The sequence below is a fragment of the Petromyzon marinus genome, chromosome 15 (assembly GCF_048934315.1).
Source record: "Petromyzon marinus isolate PM22_M1 ecotype Great Lakes invasive population chromosome 15, UKy_Petmar_22M1.pri1.0, whole genome shotgun sequence".
NCBI lineage: Eukaryota > Metazoa > Chordata > Hyperoartia > Petromyzontiformes > Petromyzontidae > Petromyzon > Petromyzon marinus.
The window spans coordinates 2,277,714-2,295,276 of record NC_133681.1 but is presented as its reverse complement, the minus strand read 5'-3'; the positions used below and the strand labels follow the sequence as shown (position 1 = coordinate 2,295,276).

The 17,563-nt window shown below is 53.3% G+C and overlaps 1 protein-coding gene across 3 annotated transcripts in view; it reads left to right on the top strand.

Moving 5' to 3' along the window:
- Nucleotides 1-17,563, top strand: part of PKHD1L1 (PKHD1 like 1) — a 171,392-nt gene that overhangs the window by 53,650 nt on the left and 100,179 nt on the right. For all 3 annotated transcript variants that reach the window (XM_032954632.2, XM_032954633.2, XM_076067198.1), the window contains 5 exons: nucleotides 1,631-1,794; nucleotides 2,585-2,704; nucleotides 10,743-10,848; nucleotides 12,435-12,554; nucleotides 16,506-16,667. In XM_032954632.2, coding sequence (XP_032810523.2) covers nucleotides 1,631-1,794; nucleotides 2,585-2,704; nucleotides 10,743-10,848; nucleotides 12,435-12,554; nucleotides 16,506-16,667 — 672 coding nt within the window. The remainder of the gene's footprint in view (nucleotides 1-1,630; nucleotides 1,795-2,584; nucleotides 2,705-10,742; nucleotides 10,849-12,434; nucleotides 12,555-16,505; nucleotides 16,668-17,563) is intronic.

Below are 17,563 nucleotides of genomic sequence, written 5' to 3'. Positions count from 1 at the left end.
CAGTACTCACCGAGCCCCTCTAGGGCCGGTAGTGCACCCACGTGGTGCCCGCGATGTCAATGCATCGCACGCCGTGCCTCTGTAGACCCGGCATTACACAGTGACATCCGTGATGTCACTACACTTCCACTCCCGCCAGCCACAGGGCCTGCTGCTCCTACTGCTGCTGTCTGGCCGCCCTGTGTGGCTCTTGTGAAAGTTCAAAAATCGCTTTTCAAGCACAATTCTTATGGGGAGTCTTTCAAACTTGTTTAAATAAAAAAATAAAATAAAGACTCGGAAATTGCCGAATTGTGATTGACGCGTTGCGATTGTCAGCCCCACAACTGCTAACACTCGGTAGGCAGGACCCTCCTGAAAACGAGTCTTGAGACTCGGTGAGGCTTGGTTAGGTTAACACACGAACGTATGCAAGCAGTGCCTCACCAGCACCACCATGGTTTGCAGTTCCCATTCAGAGGCAATGGACTGCGGCCGCCATTAGCAGGGCACATGATTGTGTGGAATTGTCATCGTCTGTGAGAACTCAAAGCGGCAAACACGAATGGCGTGAAGCCAACGTCCCATGCTTTAGTTACGCACAATTGCGACTCTCGGTAAGAGGTCGCTATCTGCGATGTAACATTTATTTAAGATTGGCAGCAGCTTCAAAAACATCGCAGCATGAGTCAATGTGGGTGGGGATCGTTGTGTGAATTACCGCACTCTTGTTTTTGTGTTTTGGGCTGCTGGTTATTGAGTGATGGTGACTGGGTTATTGAGTTGTGTTTTGTTTTAGTGACGGACCAACGCTCCGCTGCCCCTATCGGTAGACGGGTGTTCCAAACGATCAGTCTGATATGCATCCGCGAATTGACGCATGTGGTCTGTGGAGGATTGGAGGTGTCTCTCGTGAGACACCTTAAAGCCATCTCTTCTCACTCGTTGCTGTATATTTAACACTAACCTTAGGTGTTACTCACTCGTTGCTGTATATTTAACACTAACCTTAGGTGTTACTTAGTCGTTGCTGTATATTTAACACTAACCTTAGGTGTTACTCACTCGTTGCTGTATATTTAACACTCACCTTAGGTGTTACTCACTCGTTGCTGTATATTTAACACTAACCTTAGGTGTTGCTCACTCGTTGCTGTATATTTAACACTAACCTAGGTGTTACCGTGTGGACCGGAATTACATCTTCGTCACTCTGCGGATCAGATAGCTGAGACGGATTCTGGGAATTTAGTGGTCAAGCAGGACTTTTGAGCGTTGCAAAAGTCCAGATGAGAAGGTGGGGCATGTCAACGTGGATGCGACAAGGCAAGGACGGCTGCCCCAGGTGGGTCGCTCGTGCGGGACTGGGGAGGGCCGGTTGCCGGGATTGGAGCGGTGTCCACGAGTCCGGCCACCAAGGGGAAGAGAAAGCCCTGGAGGCAGATGGTGGGAGACTGTCAGGGCAGGCCGCGGCTATCGCCACGTGTCGACTGTGCAGCATCATAGGAGGGGTTGGCAACCAGGTGCGGTGGCGGTGGCGGTGGCGGGGGTCATGCCTTCCGTGGCTTTGACCTCGGGCCGCTGCGTGGATGGCGGCGGTGGCGCCCGGGGAGTGAGCGGTGCACCGGCGGCTGCCGCCCCCCCCCCACAGGACTGCCGCATGACGTGTCGGCCGAGGAGTTGCAGGCCGCGCTGCAGAGCGCCGCCGGCGAGGCCGGGCAGCTGGCGGTGACGCGCGACGCCAGCGGCAGCTGCTCCGGGCACAGCTGGACCATCAAGTGGCTCACGGCGCCAGGGGCCCAGCCGCTCCTGCAGGTTCCCTCCGCACTCACCCACCCCCCCTCGTTCTCATCCCCACCACCCATGGCAAAACTGGACCGTCTCGGGGCAGCAATGGCTGCCCTCACCCGTAGCACAATCTCTACCTGCTCGTTGTGCTCGTGGGGTAATTCCCCACGTAGATGATGCAGAAACCCCCCCCCACCCCCAGACCCTCGGAGCCTTGACTTGTCAACGTGGCATCACTACGTTACGAGGCTGTTGGACACGTACAGGGTAATCCACGAGCGCGTGGTTAATTTACCTTCAAATCCTACCTCTTCTCTGGCACTGCGACTCTGTGTGCCGATGCATTGTGTTGCCGTGTGGCTCTATGGGAGTGCTGGATGAGCAGTTTGTGTGTGGTGGATTAACAGCCGATAGGCAGTGGATTAATGGTGGATGTACGGTGGATGAGTGGGAGAGGGGAGGTGGAGGTTTGGTGGTTGAGCTTTGGTTTGGTGGTGGGTGAGTAGTGGGTGAGTGGTGGGTGAGCGATGGGTGAGCGGTGGGCGCACGGTGGATGTTTGGTGGGTGAGCGGTGGGTGAGCAGTGGGCGCACGGTGGATGTTTGGTGGGTGAGCGGTGGGCGCACGGTGGATGTTTGGTGGGTGAGCGGTGGGTGCACGGTGGATGTTTGGTGGGTGAGCGATGGGTGAGCGGTGGGCGCACGGTGGATGTTTGGTGGGTGAGCGGTGGGCGCACGGTGGATGTTTGGTGGGTGAGTGGTGGATGTTTGGTGGGTGAGCGATGGGTGAGCGGTGGGTGCCATGCGCGCTCTGTGCAGGTGGACGGTGCAGGTCTGAGGGGCATCAACGCCAGCGTCAGCGTGACCACGGTGCAGCGCGGGGGACTCCTGCAGCCCATCCAGGGGGACAGCCTGCGCACCATCCACAGCACTCCACAGGTACACTCACTCACCACTCACTCACCACTCACTACTCACCACTCACAGCCTGCGCACCATCCACAGCACTCCACAGGTACACTCACCACTCACTCACCACTCACTACTCACCACTCACTCACCACTCACTACTCACCACTCACAGCCTGCGCACCATCCACAACACTCCACAGGTACACTCACCACTCACTCACCACTCACTCACCACTCACTACTCACCACTCACTCACCACTCACTCACCACTCACTACTCACCACTCACAGCCTGCGCACCATCCACAGCACTCCACAGGTACACTCACCACTCACTCACCACTCACTACTCACCACTCACTCACCACTCACTCACCACTCACTACTCACCACTCACAGCCTGCGCACCATCCACAACACTCCACAGGTACACTCACCACTCACTCACCACTCACTACTCACCACTCACTCACCACTCACTCCACCACTCACTACTCACCACTCACTCACCACTCACTCACCACTCACTACTCACCACTCACAGCCTGCGCACCATCCACAACACTCCACAGGTACACTCACCACTCACTCACCACTCACTACTCACCACTCACTCACCACTCACTACTCACCACTCACAGCCTGCGCACCATCCACAACACTCCACAGGTACACTCACCACTCACTCACCACTCACTACTCACCACTCACAGCCTGCGCACCATCCACAACACTCCACAGGTACACTCACCACTCACTCACCACTCACTACTCACCACTCACAGCCTGCGCACCATCCACAGCACTCCACAGGTACACTCACCACTCACTCACCACTCACTACTCACCACTCACTCACCACTCACTCACCACTCACTACTCACCACTCACAGCCTGCGCACCATCCACAACACTCCACAGGTACACTCACCACTCACTCACCACTCACTACTCACCACTCACTCACCACTCACTCCACCACTCACTACTCACCACTCACTCACCACTCACTCACCACTCACTACTCACCACTCACAGCCTGCGCACCATCCACAGCACTCCACAGGTACACTCACCACTCACTCACCACTCACTACTCACCACTCACTCACCACTCACTACTCACCACTCACAGCCTGCGCACCATCCACAACACTCCACAGGTACACTCACTCACCACTCACTACTCACCATTCACTCACCACTCACTACTCACCACTCACTACTCACTACTCACTCCACCACTCACTACTCACCACTCACAGCCTGCGCACCATCCACAGCACTCCACAGGTACACTCACTCACCACTCACTACTCACCATTCACTCACCACTCACTACTGACCACTCACTACTCACCACTCACTCCACCACTCACTACTCACCACACAGCCTGCGCACCATCCACAACACTCCACAGGTACACTCACCACTCACTCACCACTCACTACTCACCACTCACAGCCTGCGCACCATCCACAACACTCCACAGGTACACTCACCACTCACTCACCACTCACTACTCACCACTCACAGCCTGCGCACCATCCACAACACTCCACAGGTACACTCACCACTCACTCACCACTCACTACTCACCACTCACAGCCTGCGCACCATCCACAGCACTCCACAGGTACACTCACCACTCACTCACCACTCACTACTCACCACTCACTCACCACTCACTCACCACTCACTACTCACCACTCACAGCCTGCGCACCATCCACAACACTCCACAGGTACACTCACCACTCACTCACCACTCACCACTCACTCACCACTCACTCCACCACTCACTACTCACCACTCACTCACCACTCACTCACCACTCACTACTCACCACTCACAGCCTGCGCACCATCCACAACACTCCACAGGTACACTCACCACTCACTCACCACTCACTACTCACCACTCACTCACCACTCACTACTCACCACTCACAGCCTGCGCACCATCCACAACACTCCACAGGTACACTCACCACTCACTCACCACTCACTACTCACCACTCACTCACCACTCACTACTCACCACTCACAGCCTGCGCACCATCCACAACACTCCACAGGTACACTCACCACTCACTCACCACTCACTACTCACCACTCACAGCCTGCGCACCATCCACAACACTCCACAGGTACACTCACCACTCACTCACCACTCACTAATCACCACTCACAGCCTGCGCACCATCCACAGCACTCCACAGGTACACTCACCACTCACTCACCACTCACTACTCACCACTCACTCACCACTCACTCACCACTCACTACTCACCACTCACAGCCTGCGCACCATCCACAACACTCCACAGGTACACTCACCACTCACTCACCACTCACTACTCACCACTCACTCACCACTCACTCCACCACTCACTACTCACCACTCACTCACCACTCACTCACCACTCACTACTCACCACTCACAGCCTGCGCACCATCCACAACACTCCACAGGTACACTCACCACTCACTCACCACTCACTACTCACCACTCACTCACCACTCACTACTCACCACTCACAGCCTGCGCACCATCCACAACACTCCACAGGTACACTCACCACTCACTCACCACTCACTACTCACCACTCACTCACCACTCACTACTCACCACTCACAGCCTGCGCACCATCCACAACACTCCACAGGTACACTCACCACTCACTCACCACTCACTACTCACCACTCACAGCCTGCGCACCATCCACAACACTCCACAGGTACACTCACCACTCACTCACCACTCACTACTCACCACTCACAGCCTGCGCACCATCCACAGCACTCCACAGGTACACTCACCACTCACTCACCACTCACTACTCACCACTCACTCACCACTCACTCACCACTCACTACTCACCACTCACAGCCTGCGCACCATCCACAACACTCCACAGGTACACTCACCACTCACTCACCACTCACTACTCACCACTCACTCACCACTCACTCCACCACTCACTACTCACCACTCACTCACCACTCACTCACCACTCACTACTCACCACTCACAGCCTGCGCACCATCCACAACACTCCACAGGTACACTCACCACTCACTCACCACTCACTACTCACCACTCACTCACCACTCACTACTCACCACTCACAGCCTGCGCACCATCCACAACACTCCACAGGTACACTCACCACTCACTCACCACTCACTACTCACCACTCACTCACCACTCACTACTCACCACTCACAGCCTGCGCACCATCCACAACACTCCACAGGTACACTCACTCACCACTCACTACTCACCATTCACTCACCACTCACTACTCACCACTCACTACTCACTACTCACTCCACCACTCACTACTCACCACTCACAGCCTGCGCACCATCCACAGCACTCCACAGGTACACTCACCACTCACTCACCACTCACTACTCACCACTCACTCACCACTCACTACTCACCACACAGCCTGCGCACCATCCACAACACTCCACAGGTACACTCACCACTCACTCACCACTCACTACTCACCACTCACTCACCACTCACTCACCACTCACTACTCACCACTCACAGCCTGCGCACCATCCACAGCACTCCACAGGTACACTCACCACTCACTCACCACTCACTACTCACCACTCACCACTCACTCACCACTCACTACTCACCACTCACAGCCTGCGCACCATCCACAACACTCCACAGGTACACTCACCACTCACTCACCACTCACTACTCACCACTCACTCACCACTCACTACTCACCACTCACAGCCTGCGCACCATCCACAGCACTCCACAGGTACACTCACCACTCACTCACCACTCACTACTCACCACTCACTCACCACTCACTACTCACCACTCACAGCCTGCGCACCATCCACAGCACTCCACAGGTACACTCACCACTCACTCACCACTCACTACTCACCACTCACTCACCACTCACTACTCACCACTCACAGCCTGCGCACCATCCACAACACTCCACAGGTACACTCACTCACCACTCACTACTCACCATTCACTCACCACTCACTACTGACCACTCACTACTCACTACTCACTCCACCACTCACTACTCACCACTCACAGCCTGCGCACCATCCACAGCACTCCACAGGTACACTCACTCACCACTCACTACTCACCATTCACTCACCACTCACTACTGACCACTCACTACTCACCACTCACTCCACCACTCACTACTCACCACACAGCCTGCGCACCATCCACAACACTCCACAGGTACACTCACCACTCACTCACCACTCACTACTCACCACTCACTCACCACTCACTACTCACCACTCACAGCCTGCGCACCATCCACAGCACTCCACAGGTACACTCACCACTCACTCACCACTCACTACTCACCACTCACTCACCACTCACTCACCACTCACTACTCACCACTCACAGCCTGCGCACCATCCACAACACTCCACAGGTACACTCACCACTCACTCACCACTCACTACTCACCACTCACTCACCACTCACTCCACCACTCACTACTCACCACTCACTCACCACTCACTCACCACTCACTACTCACCACTCACAGCCTGCGCACCATCCACAACACTCCACAGGTACACTCACCACTCACTCACCACTCACTACTCACCACTCACTCACCACTCACTACTCACCACTCACAGCCTGCGCACCATCCACAACACTCCACAGGTACACTCACCACTCACTCACCACTCACTACTCACCACTCACTCACCACTCACTACTCACCACTCACTACTCACTCCACCACTCACTACTCACCACTCACAGCCTGCGCACCATCCACAGCACTCCACAGGTACACTCACCACTCACTCACCACTCACTACTCACCACTCACTCACCACTCACTACTCACCACACAGCCTGCGCACCATCCACAACACTCCACAGGTACACTCACCACTCACTCACCACTCACTACTCACCACTCACTCACCACTCACTCACCACTCACTACTCACCACTCACAGCCTGCGCACCATCCACAGCACTCCACAGGTACACTCACCACTCACTCACCACTCACTACTCACCACTCACTCACCACTCACTCACCACTCACTACTCACCACTCACTACTCACCACTCACTCACCACTCACTACTCACCACTCACAGCCTGCGCACCATCCACAACACTCCACAGGTACACTCACTCACCACTCACTACTCACCATTCACTCACCACTCACTACTGACCACTCACTACTCACTACTCACTCCACCACTCACTACTCACCACTCACAGCCTGCGCACCATCCACAGCACTCCACAGGTACACTCACTCACCACTCACTACTCACCATTCACTCACCACTCACTACTGACCACTCACTACTCACCACTCACTCCACCACTCACTACTCACCACACAGCCTGCGCACCATCCACAACACTCCACAGGTACACTCACCACTCACTCACCACTCACTACTCACCACTCACTCACCACTCACTCACCACTCACTACTCACCACTCACAGCCTGCGCACCATCCACAGCACTCCACAGGTACACTCACCACTCACTCACCACTCACTACTCACCACTCACTCACCACTCACTCACCACTCACTACTCTCCACTCACTACTCACCACTCACAGCCTGCGCACCATCCACAGCACTCCACAGGTACACTCACCACTCACTCACCACTCACTACTCACCACTCACTCACCACTCACTACTCACCACTCACAGCCTGCGCACCATCCACAGCACTCCACAGGTACACTCACCACTCACTCACCACTCACTACTCACCACTCACTCACCACTCACTCACCACTCACTACTCACCACTCACAGCCTGCGCACCATCCACAACACTCCACAGGTACACTCACCACTCACTCACCACTCACTACTCACCACTCACTCACCACTCACTACTCACCACTCACAGCCTGCGCACCATCCACAACACTCCACAGGTACACTCACCACTCACTCACCACTCACTACTCACCACTCACTCACCACTCACTACTCACCACTCACAGCCTGCGCACCATCCACAACACTCCACAGGTACACTCACTCACCACTCACTACTCACCATTCACTCACCACTCACTACTCACCACTCACTACTCACTACTCACTCCACCACTCACTACTCACCACTCACAGCCTGCGCACCATCCACAGCACTCCACAGGTACACTCACCACTCACTCACCACTCACTACTCACCACTCACTCACCACTCACTACTCACCACACAGCCTGCGCACCATCCACAACACTCCACAGGTACACTCACCACTCACTCACCACTCACTACTCACCACTCACTCACCACTCACTCACCACTCACTACTCACCACTCACTACTCACCACTCACAGCCTGCGCACCATCCACAACACTCCACAGGTACACTCACCACTCACTCACCACTCACTACTCACCACTCACTCACCACTCACTACTCACCACTCACAGCCTGCGCACCATCCACAGCACTCCACAGGTACACTCACCACTCACTCACCACTCACTACTCACCACTCACTCACCACTCACTCACCACTCACTACTCACCACTCACTACTCACCACTCACAGCCTGCGCACCATCCACAACACTCCACAGGTACACTCACCACTCACTCACCACTCACTACTCACCACTCACTCACCACTCACTACTCACCACTCACAGCCTGCGCACCATCCACAGCACTCCACAGGTACACTCACCACTCACTCACCACTCACTACTCACCACTCACTCACCACTCACTACTCACCACTCACAGCCTGCGCACCATCCACAGCACTCCACAGGTACACTCACCACTCACTCACCACTCACTACTCACCACTCACTCACCACTCACTACTCACCACTCACAGCCTGCGCACCATCCACAACACTCCACAGGTACACTCACTCACCACTCACTACTCACCATTCACTCACCACTCACTACTGACCACTCACTACTCACTACTCACTCCACCACTCACTACTCACCACTCACAGCCTGCGCACCATCCACAGCACTCCACAGGTACACTCACCCACCACTCACTACTCACCATTCACTCACCACTCACTACTGACCACTCACTACTCACCACTCACTCCACCACTCACTACTCACCACACAGCCTGCGCACCATCCACAACACTCCACAGGTACACTCACCACTCACTCACCACTCACTACTCACCACTCACTCACCACTCACTCACCACTCACTACTCACCACTCACAGCCTGCGCACCATCCACAGCACTCCACAGGTACACTCACCACTCACTCACCACTCACTACTCCCCACTCACTCACCACTCACTCACCACTCACTACTCACCACTCACTACTCACCACTCACAGCCTGCGCACCATCCACAACACTCCACAGGTACACTCACCACTCACTCACCACTCACTACTCACCACTCACTCACCACTCACTACTCACCACTCACAGCCTGCGCACCATCCACAGCACTCCACAGGTACACTCACCACTCACTCACCACTCACTACTCACCACTCACTCACCACTCACTCACCACTCACTACTCACCACTCACAGCCTGCGCACCATCCACAGCACTCCACAGGTACACTCACCACTCACTCACCACTCACTACTCACCATTCACTCACCACTCACTACTGACCACTCACTACTGACCACTCACTCCACCACTCACTACTCACCACTCACAGCCTGCGCACCATCCACAGCACTCCACAGGTACACTCACCACTCACTCCACCACTCACTACTCACCATTCACTCACCACTGATTACTCACCATTCACTCACCACTCACTACTCACCACTCACTCACCACTCACTACTCACCACTCACAGCCTGCGCACCATCCACAGCACTCCACAGGTACACTCACCACTCACTACTCACCACTCACTCACCACTCACTACTCACCACTCACTCCACCACTCACTTACTCACCACTTACTTACCATTCACTTACAGCCTGTGCTCCATCCACAGCACTCCACAGGTATGTATGTATGCTGAACTTATTTGCCCGTGCCATTTTGCAGGTGGAGGTCTTCGTGAACAATGTCCCCTCCAAGTGCGTGCGCGAATGCGGCTACGCGTGGAGGGCCGATCTCACGCCGGTTGTCACGGCCGTCCAGCCGGACGCGGGTGAGCAAGTTTGGTCAGGCCGCATTTGCCGCCACGCCGGGGTCTCGTGCCATGCCGGGACCTTCGACGTTTACCTGTGGATGGGATCTGGCGTCTTGCCAGCCGTAGAAGCAATTGCATCAAATTAGCAGTGGCGATGAGCGTGAGCGAGAGAGTGAGTGGCACGCGGAGCATTTTGTCTCATTGTCGGCACTTGTCCGCTCGTGTCGGTGCTGTGTCCGGTTGGAGGCAATGTGATTCAACGTTCTTGCTCGGTGCACATTATTGTTATTTTTTATACGCGATTTCTTTTTCCAGAGGGTTCCTGCCGAGTTAAATACGGAGACTGTGGGTTTATGAGCGCAAACGCCAAATGTTTACCGGTCTCTCTCTCTCTGTAAGAGGAGTGAACTTCGGCGTGTGTAGCAATGTTAGAATTAAAATGCGTTGGAATCTGAATAACCGTGGGGGAATGCTGTTGGTGGGAAGTCAACTCAAGCTTCTCGCGTTCGTTACGCAAAGTAAAACACCCTGACAATTTCACTTAGAGCGTGGGTGTTGATAGCCGATAGAATGACGCGAATCTGTCTCTTGGTTTGGCCACGTGGTGGTTTTACACCAAAAATTATCATCATTAACCCTGCATCCCCTAACGGGAAACAATTATGGGTCACCTTGAAAATGTGCTAATTTTGCTTCTGCCTTGTAAATTGAAACGCCTCCCGGGTGGTCACAGCTTCCTTATTGGAAGGCTGTAAGAAAAAATCCCAACTGGGAGGTTGACCGAGGCCTCCATCCCTTCTGGTTTGTCTGACACGGGATAGATGCCCACTCCCTCCGGTGGAGTCACCGCACCTCCCCGCCCTAGCGTGGAGGGGTGGGGGGTGGGGGAGGTGACACTGGGTACTTGGAGCCAGGCGGCAATGTGAGCAGGCTCAGTGGCGTGGCTTGTGTTGTTGCCCTTAAGAGCAGGAGATCGATGATCGATGTTGGGTTGCCGCATTGACGGCATTCATCGTGATTTTCTCACTTAACAGAGTGGGCCGCGTGAAGGCTGCCGTCTTCCACTCCCATGCCATGCTCGTTGTATTTGATAATAAGCGAATGACGGGCTGAGTTGACGTGTGAGCAGGACTTGGACTTGCAAACTTTCCCTTGCATTTCAAGTGGTCTCGGCACAGTGTCACTTAGGCCAGGCAGATGCAACTAAACCCATGGGCATGTATAAACGTTCATTAATTGGTTTAAATATTTTCATATATAGAGGCCCGCAGAGCTTCCACAATTGTTGGTAGCGCCAGTTCATCACCTGGCTGCTGCTGGCTGCCAGCTTGGTCTGTGGGTCCTTGCCGACTGTGATAAATGCCATTTACATGAATTAACGATGCTGACGCAGATAAAAAGTAAAACATTATTATAACACGAGATGTGAATGCCCGGTCCACATCTGTCTAAGTGCACTAGGGCTTGTTAACAACCTGGCGTACAGCCTGCATGCGGCACACGCGAGCTAAGAGGGTGAGTGAACGATCTGCGACGCTCGTGAACACGAGCTAGCGACGCCAGCGCGTGCCCCCTGTATGATGGGCTACGCTCCGTCCCGGCAGGCTCCCACGAGGCCGGCACCGTGGTGACCGTCTCGGGCTCGGGCTTCTCCGCCGACACGGATGCTGACCGCACCATGGTGTCGATCGGGGGCAGCTCCTGCCTCATCCTCTCCCTCAACGGTATCGAGCGAGGACCCTTGCACGTCCGCCTGCACCTCGCACCGCCGTCGTCGCGCAGTGGGGAGCACCGATTGGGTTCAACGCACCAGAGCATCGTCGTCATCATCATCATCATCAACAATATCATCGTCATCATCTTTGTTATTCCCGTCATTGTCATCATCATACCTGGCACATAGCCCTGGCTTGGGTGAAATAAAGCATGGCTTCACGGGGGATAACTACGTCGTCCTCACAAGTGCGGACATAACCCAAACAACAATAATAATAATTACAGCTTATATAGCTCCCTCTCATACAATTTCAAGGCGCTTTAAAGAGCGCGACCCATTATAGAAAATGTTACGTTCCACGAACGAGCGACGCGGCTTCGGCTCAGCCAACAGAGGACCTGAGCACACAACACAGGCCCCGACGTCGTGCGCGCAACGTAGTACCCGCGGCCGACGCAGTCGGGTGAGGGCACGTGAGGAGCAGGCCGCAGAGCATCCCGAAGAGCAGTGCGGCGCTCCGTCACGGCACTGCGCAGGGGCGGGAGGCCTCTCGCTGCCGGGGCTGTGGCACCGGCCCGTTGCACGGCGGCGCTGCTGTCAGTGGAGTGGAAGGGCGCCGCGGTGGCGAGATGTTATCTCCCTCGCTTTGTATGCAGGAGTTCGTGGGTTTGATCACGACCCTGACATTTTAGAATATTAGAATATTTGTCTGCTATAAATTTCCACGTGATGAGCCACTTTGATGAGATATTATTTGTGGCCAGGTCGCTTCTCAAGAAGAGTTATGCAGCTCAGTGAGGCCTTACCCCGGTAAAATAAACAAAAATAGTTCAGTTTCACTTTAGTTTGAGGGTACACAAATGCCTCGTTCTGCGGCCGTGTCGAGGAGGACTGGATTCCCCTGAGTTCCGCCGCAATGCATAACCACCGTCATTGTGCAGTGTATATGCCACAAAATCAATACGCCTCCTTCTCATATTTTTACCTCTTCACTTTTCTCATGCCATGGCGCACGGCGTTCTGGGCGTGAATTTATTCAGCAAATATTGGTTTAATATAACTTTGAAGCTGATGGAGCACCGAATGTCGAAACAGGTCCAGAGTTTGCTTGTACTCAATCAATGCTGCTGAAATTACGCATGCGCAGAATGCCGTGGTGCGGCTGGCGGCCTGTGAAAGGACACGTGTTTTAGTTGCAGAGAGCCAGATTAAATAAACAAGGCATATCTTGTGCTTATCGCTTTTGTTACATAACCATCAGCAGAAAACCGAACCCTAAAAGGCAACGCCCAAATCGTAATAAAAACATTCAGGAAGTGGAAAAGCAAGAGGGGACAGATATTGTCCCGGGAGAGTCACTCAAACCCGTGCCTGGAAAAACGGGGAAATGGGCAAAACAATGGATGTTGTCTATAAATATAACATGTGCAGAAGAGGAAACCTTCAGGCATCGTCACGACCATGGAGCGGGCTCGTCAGCTGCGACGGCACGGCTGGGGACGCGACCACCGGGTCGGGGAAGCTCGGGGGAGGGGGGGGGGTGTCGAGGCCCAGCTCGCCCAGGACCAGGCAGGGCAGAGAGGGAGGAGGGCACGGTGGCAGAGGGTACCCCAGAGTGCTTGTGGAGTAAGGCCCACGCCGAGCGTGATCGCACTGAGAGGCGTACGATCCGCTCGCTTGCCGGCTGTCAGTCACCTCCTCATAGCTCTTCTATCGCTACTACTGCCCTGGTAGTCGTCTGATCACCACGTGCAAAATACTCATTCTCGCAGTGGCCTTTGGCTGGCCATCGAACAAAGACGGTCACCGCATCGCGCGCCTTTCAGATGCACTTCTGCAGCCATCTGGACTGCTCTTCCTTCCGACATTAAAAGCCATTGGAGCTGCGCGATTTTCAATCAAGATTGATAAACTAATTTCTTTAGAACTGCTTTTTTTTTAGATTGTTGTCCTTCCCACGCACCTCCGATTATCACGGTTGGCTACGTATGGTGCGAAAGAAGTTCAAGACACATCCACCCGTGCTGAGGACTCGGTCTACCAGCCCGAGTCCTCAGCATGGGTGGATGTAAGAGAGATTAGCATGTCAATGTGGTGGGAGTCAGGCTTTAGATAGGCATCTGTGTGGGTGGCTTTCCTGTAGACCGAATGTCCCAACGAGCCATCAGGTCTCTTCTCGATCAAAACATCCAGGAATGGTAGCTTTCCATCCTTTTCCACATCCAGCCCAGAAGAATTCCCTCATCAAAACACCACACCATAGAGCCCGCTGAATCTCCGACCAGCATCACCTAGCCAGTGAGCTGGAGCACATACACCAAGCCCTCAGGATGAACGGATACTCGGACCGTACAATCTGCAAAGCTGCCTCCCCAGCCATGGGAAGACAACCTTCTGAGGATCCAACCAATACCATCACTTTACCGCACATAGCAGGGGTTACCAAAAAGATTTCCAAAATCTTAAACAAACACAAGATCCAGGTTCGTTTCAACACAGTACACAAAATCCATGATTTAATCCCATCTGTAAAGGATGTGTTTCCTGACATGCAATACCCCGGTGTCTACAAACTGAGTTGTGGTTGCGGCAGCAGTTACATTGGGGAAACGAAACGGCATGTCTCGGACCGCGTTCGTGAACACAAGGCAGATGTGAAACATGGCAGGACCAATACCTCTGCAGTTGCTGATCGTTGTTTTAAAGCTGTGGGCTCACACGAAATTGATTTTTCCAAGACGGAGGTACTTTGCAAACCTACTGGCTACTTTCAGAGATTTGTTCATGAAGCCATCAGACACAACTACAACCGAGAAGATGGGTACAAACTTAGCAATCATTGGAAGGACGTTATTAACCAAGTAAAGTCTTAACTGACTGTCATGTTTCCATCCTACCTGCGTATGTCAGCTGTTATTTCCGACTCTCTGAATACATCACCAGGTGAAATATCTGTGAGGCGGCTTAGCCACGGGAGGATCCCCGCCACCTCCGGTGTCTGGGACCATCTCACATTAACATGTCAATATCTCTTACATTGACATGTCAATCTCTCACATTAACATGTCAATCTCTTACATTGACATGTCAATCTCTTACATTGACATGTCAATCTCTCTTACATTGACATGTCAATCTCTTACATTGACATGTCAATCTTTCTCACATTGACATGTCATTTTACGGTAATCCTGAAGAGGCGTTGCTGGAAATGTTTTTGTTATAGACAATGTATTAACGTCTCCTTCTGTTATCCGTATCTCTGCATAAAGAATACAAGTTATTTTTACACAACGCATCAGCGGCACAGCCTTCTGGCAGTGTACCTTATCAACAGCGTCGGTTCAATGCATGTTTTATCTTGCTGGAACCAATGCTGGCAAACTACCCAATGTTTATTGGCACGGTCTCTGCCTGGAAATAAATGGGCCCTAGTTTGATGCAAAACTCTCGGCAAAAACCTGGTGCATCCGTTTATGCCTCTGTTTGGGGAGCGCTGGCGCAGTGGTTAGTGCACCGCTCTGCACACCCGAGTTTGATTCCCATTCACAAACAATAACAGTGGCGAATATTTGAACTGGTTCTGAACCTACCCGAGGTCGACTCGGCCTCAAATGGGTACTTAATGTGGTGTGGAAAACATCAGCAGAATCAGAATGTTCATTTCAGAATCAGAATATTTATTTATACTGGAGGAATCCGATGAGATATAAAGCTCTTTTTCACAGATTTCCAGTGGGGGCGGGTAAGAACGTCACAACAACAAACAACACAAAAAAACATGATAGAGCTGGGGAAACAGAAGGCGCCCGAGCGTGGTGCAGGTCACAACGCCCTCTTCGTTCACCACACCGGCCTTCATCGCCGCTCACCAACAGCACTCGCCCCAGCATTCCGTTAGAGGTCAGGACGGGGAACCTTTGTCTTTTGTGCGTCTTTTGTGCGCACGCGTGTGTAGAGTCAGTGCTGGAATGCCGGGTGCGCAACGGTACGGCGGGCCGGCACGTCGTGGCGGTGTACGTGGCCGGCCACGGGCTGGCGCGACACGCCGGCGGGACCCACGTGTTCAGCTACGCCCTCAACCTTCTGCACGTGAACCCTGCCAGCGGCAGCGCCGCCGGTACGACGGGGGCCGACGCCGCGCGTCCTCTGTCTAGCCCCGGCGGCTTCTCATGCTGGGGCTCCGCGAGGCCCCGTTGGAGTCTGTTACTGCGCGGGGGAGGGGGGGTTAACCAGAGCTAAATCGTGTGGCTTCACGATGACATAAGATATTGGTGATAGAAAGATTTTGCATGATTTGAGCATCTTGGCAAAAGACAGATGAAGGTGGAAACAAATCAAGAAATGTGCAGTGGGCACCTATGGATCATGATGATGATGAAATCGTGTGACTATATCACTCCTATTCTCTCCTCCCTGCACTGGCTTCCTGTTAAGTACAGAATCGACTTGAAGATGTTTTATTCTTCTCGCGTTTTAAGGCCTCGAATGAGTTGGCTCCTAAATATCTCACCGTATCTGCTCAAGTTCTATATTCTGCCGCAAAAACTTACATCTCCACAACTTAACCTCTGTGTAAATTCGCTTTGAGGCCTTGTGCAAATTGAATTTTTTAAATGGAAAACCGAGTTTATTCTTGTAATAAAATATTCGGGGGTTGACAGGGCGATTTGGAACTGCTGCTCGATGTCACACTTGCCACACGCTGCCTCGGCTATCGCCACCAGATTCACCTGCTTCAACCGCTCTGTACCCCCAACGCCTCCAGTCTAACACAACGATGGTGGTTATTCAAGTTGCTCCATAGTATCAGGCAACCGTGGCGACTGGCGCATAGAGTTCAATGTAACCTGTGCTGCACAAGTGGGGCATTTCAGTTCTTTGTTTGTAACATTTATTCAGTCTTTAACAAGTAACAAGAAAACCACAAAATTGTTGGCAGATGTTTTCATTCATAATTTAAGTTGCAGACTGCTGTCAGTGGCTGATGCTGATAGGAAACTTCTCAGTATTTAA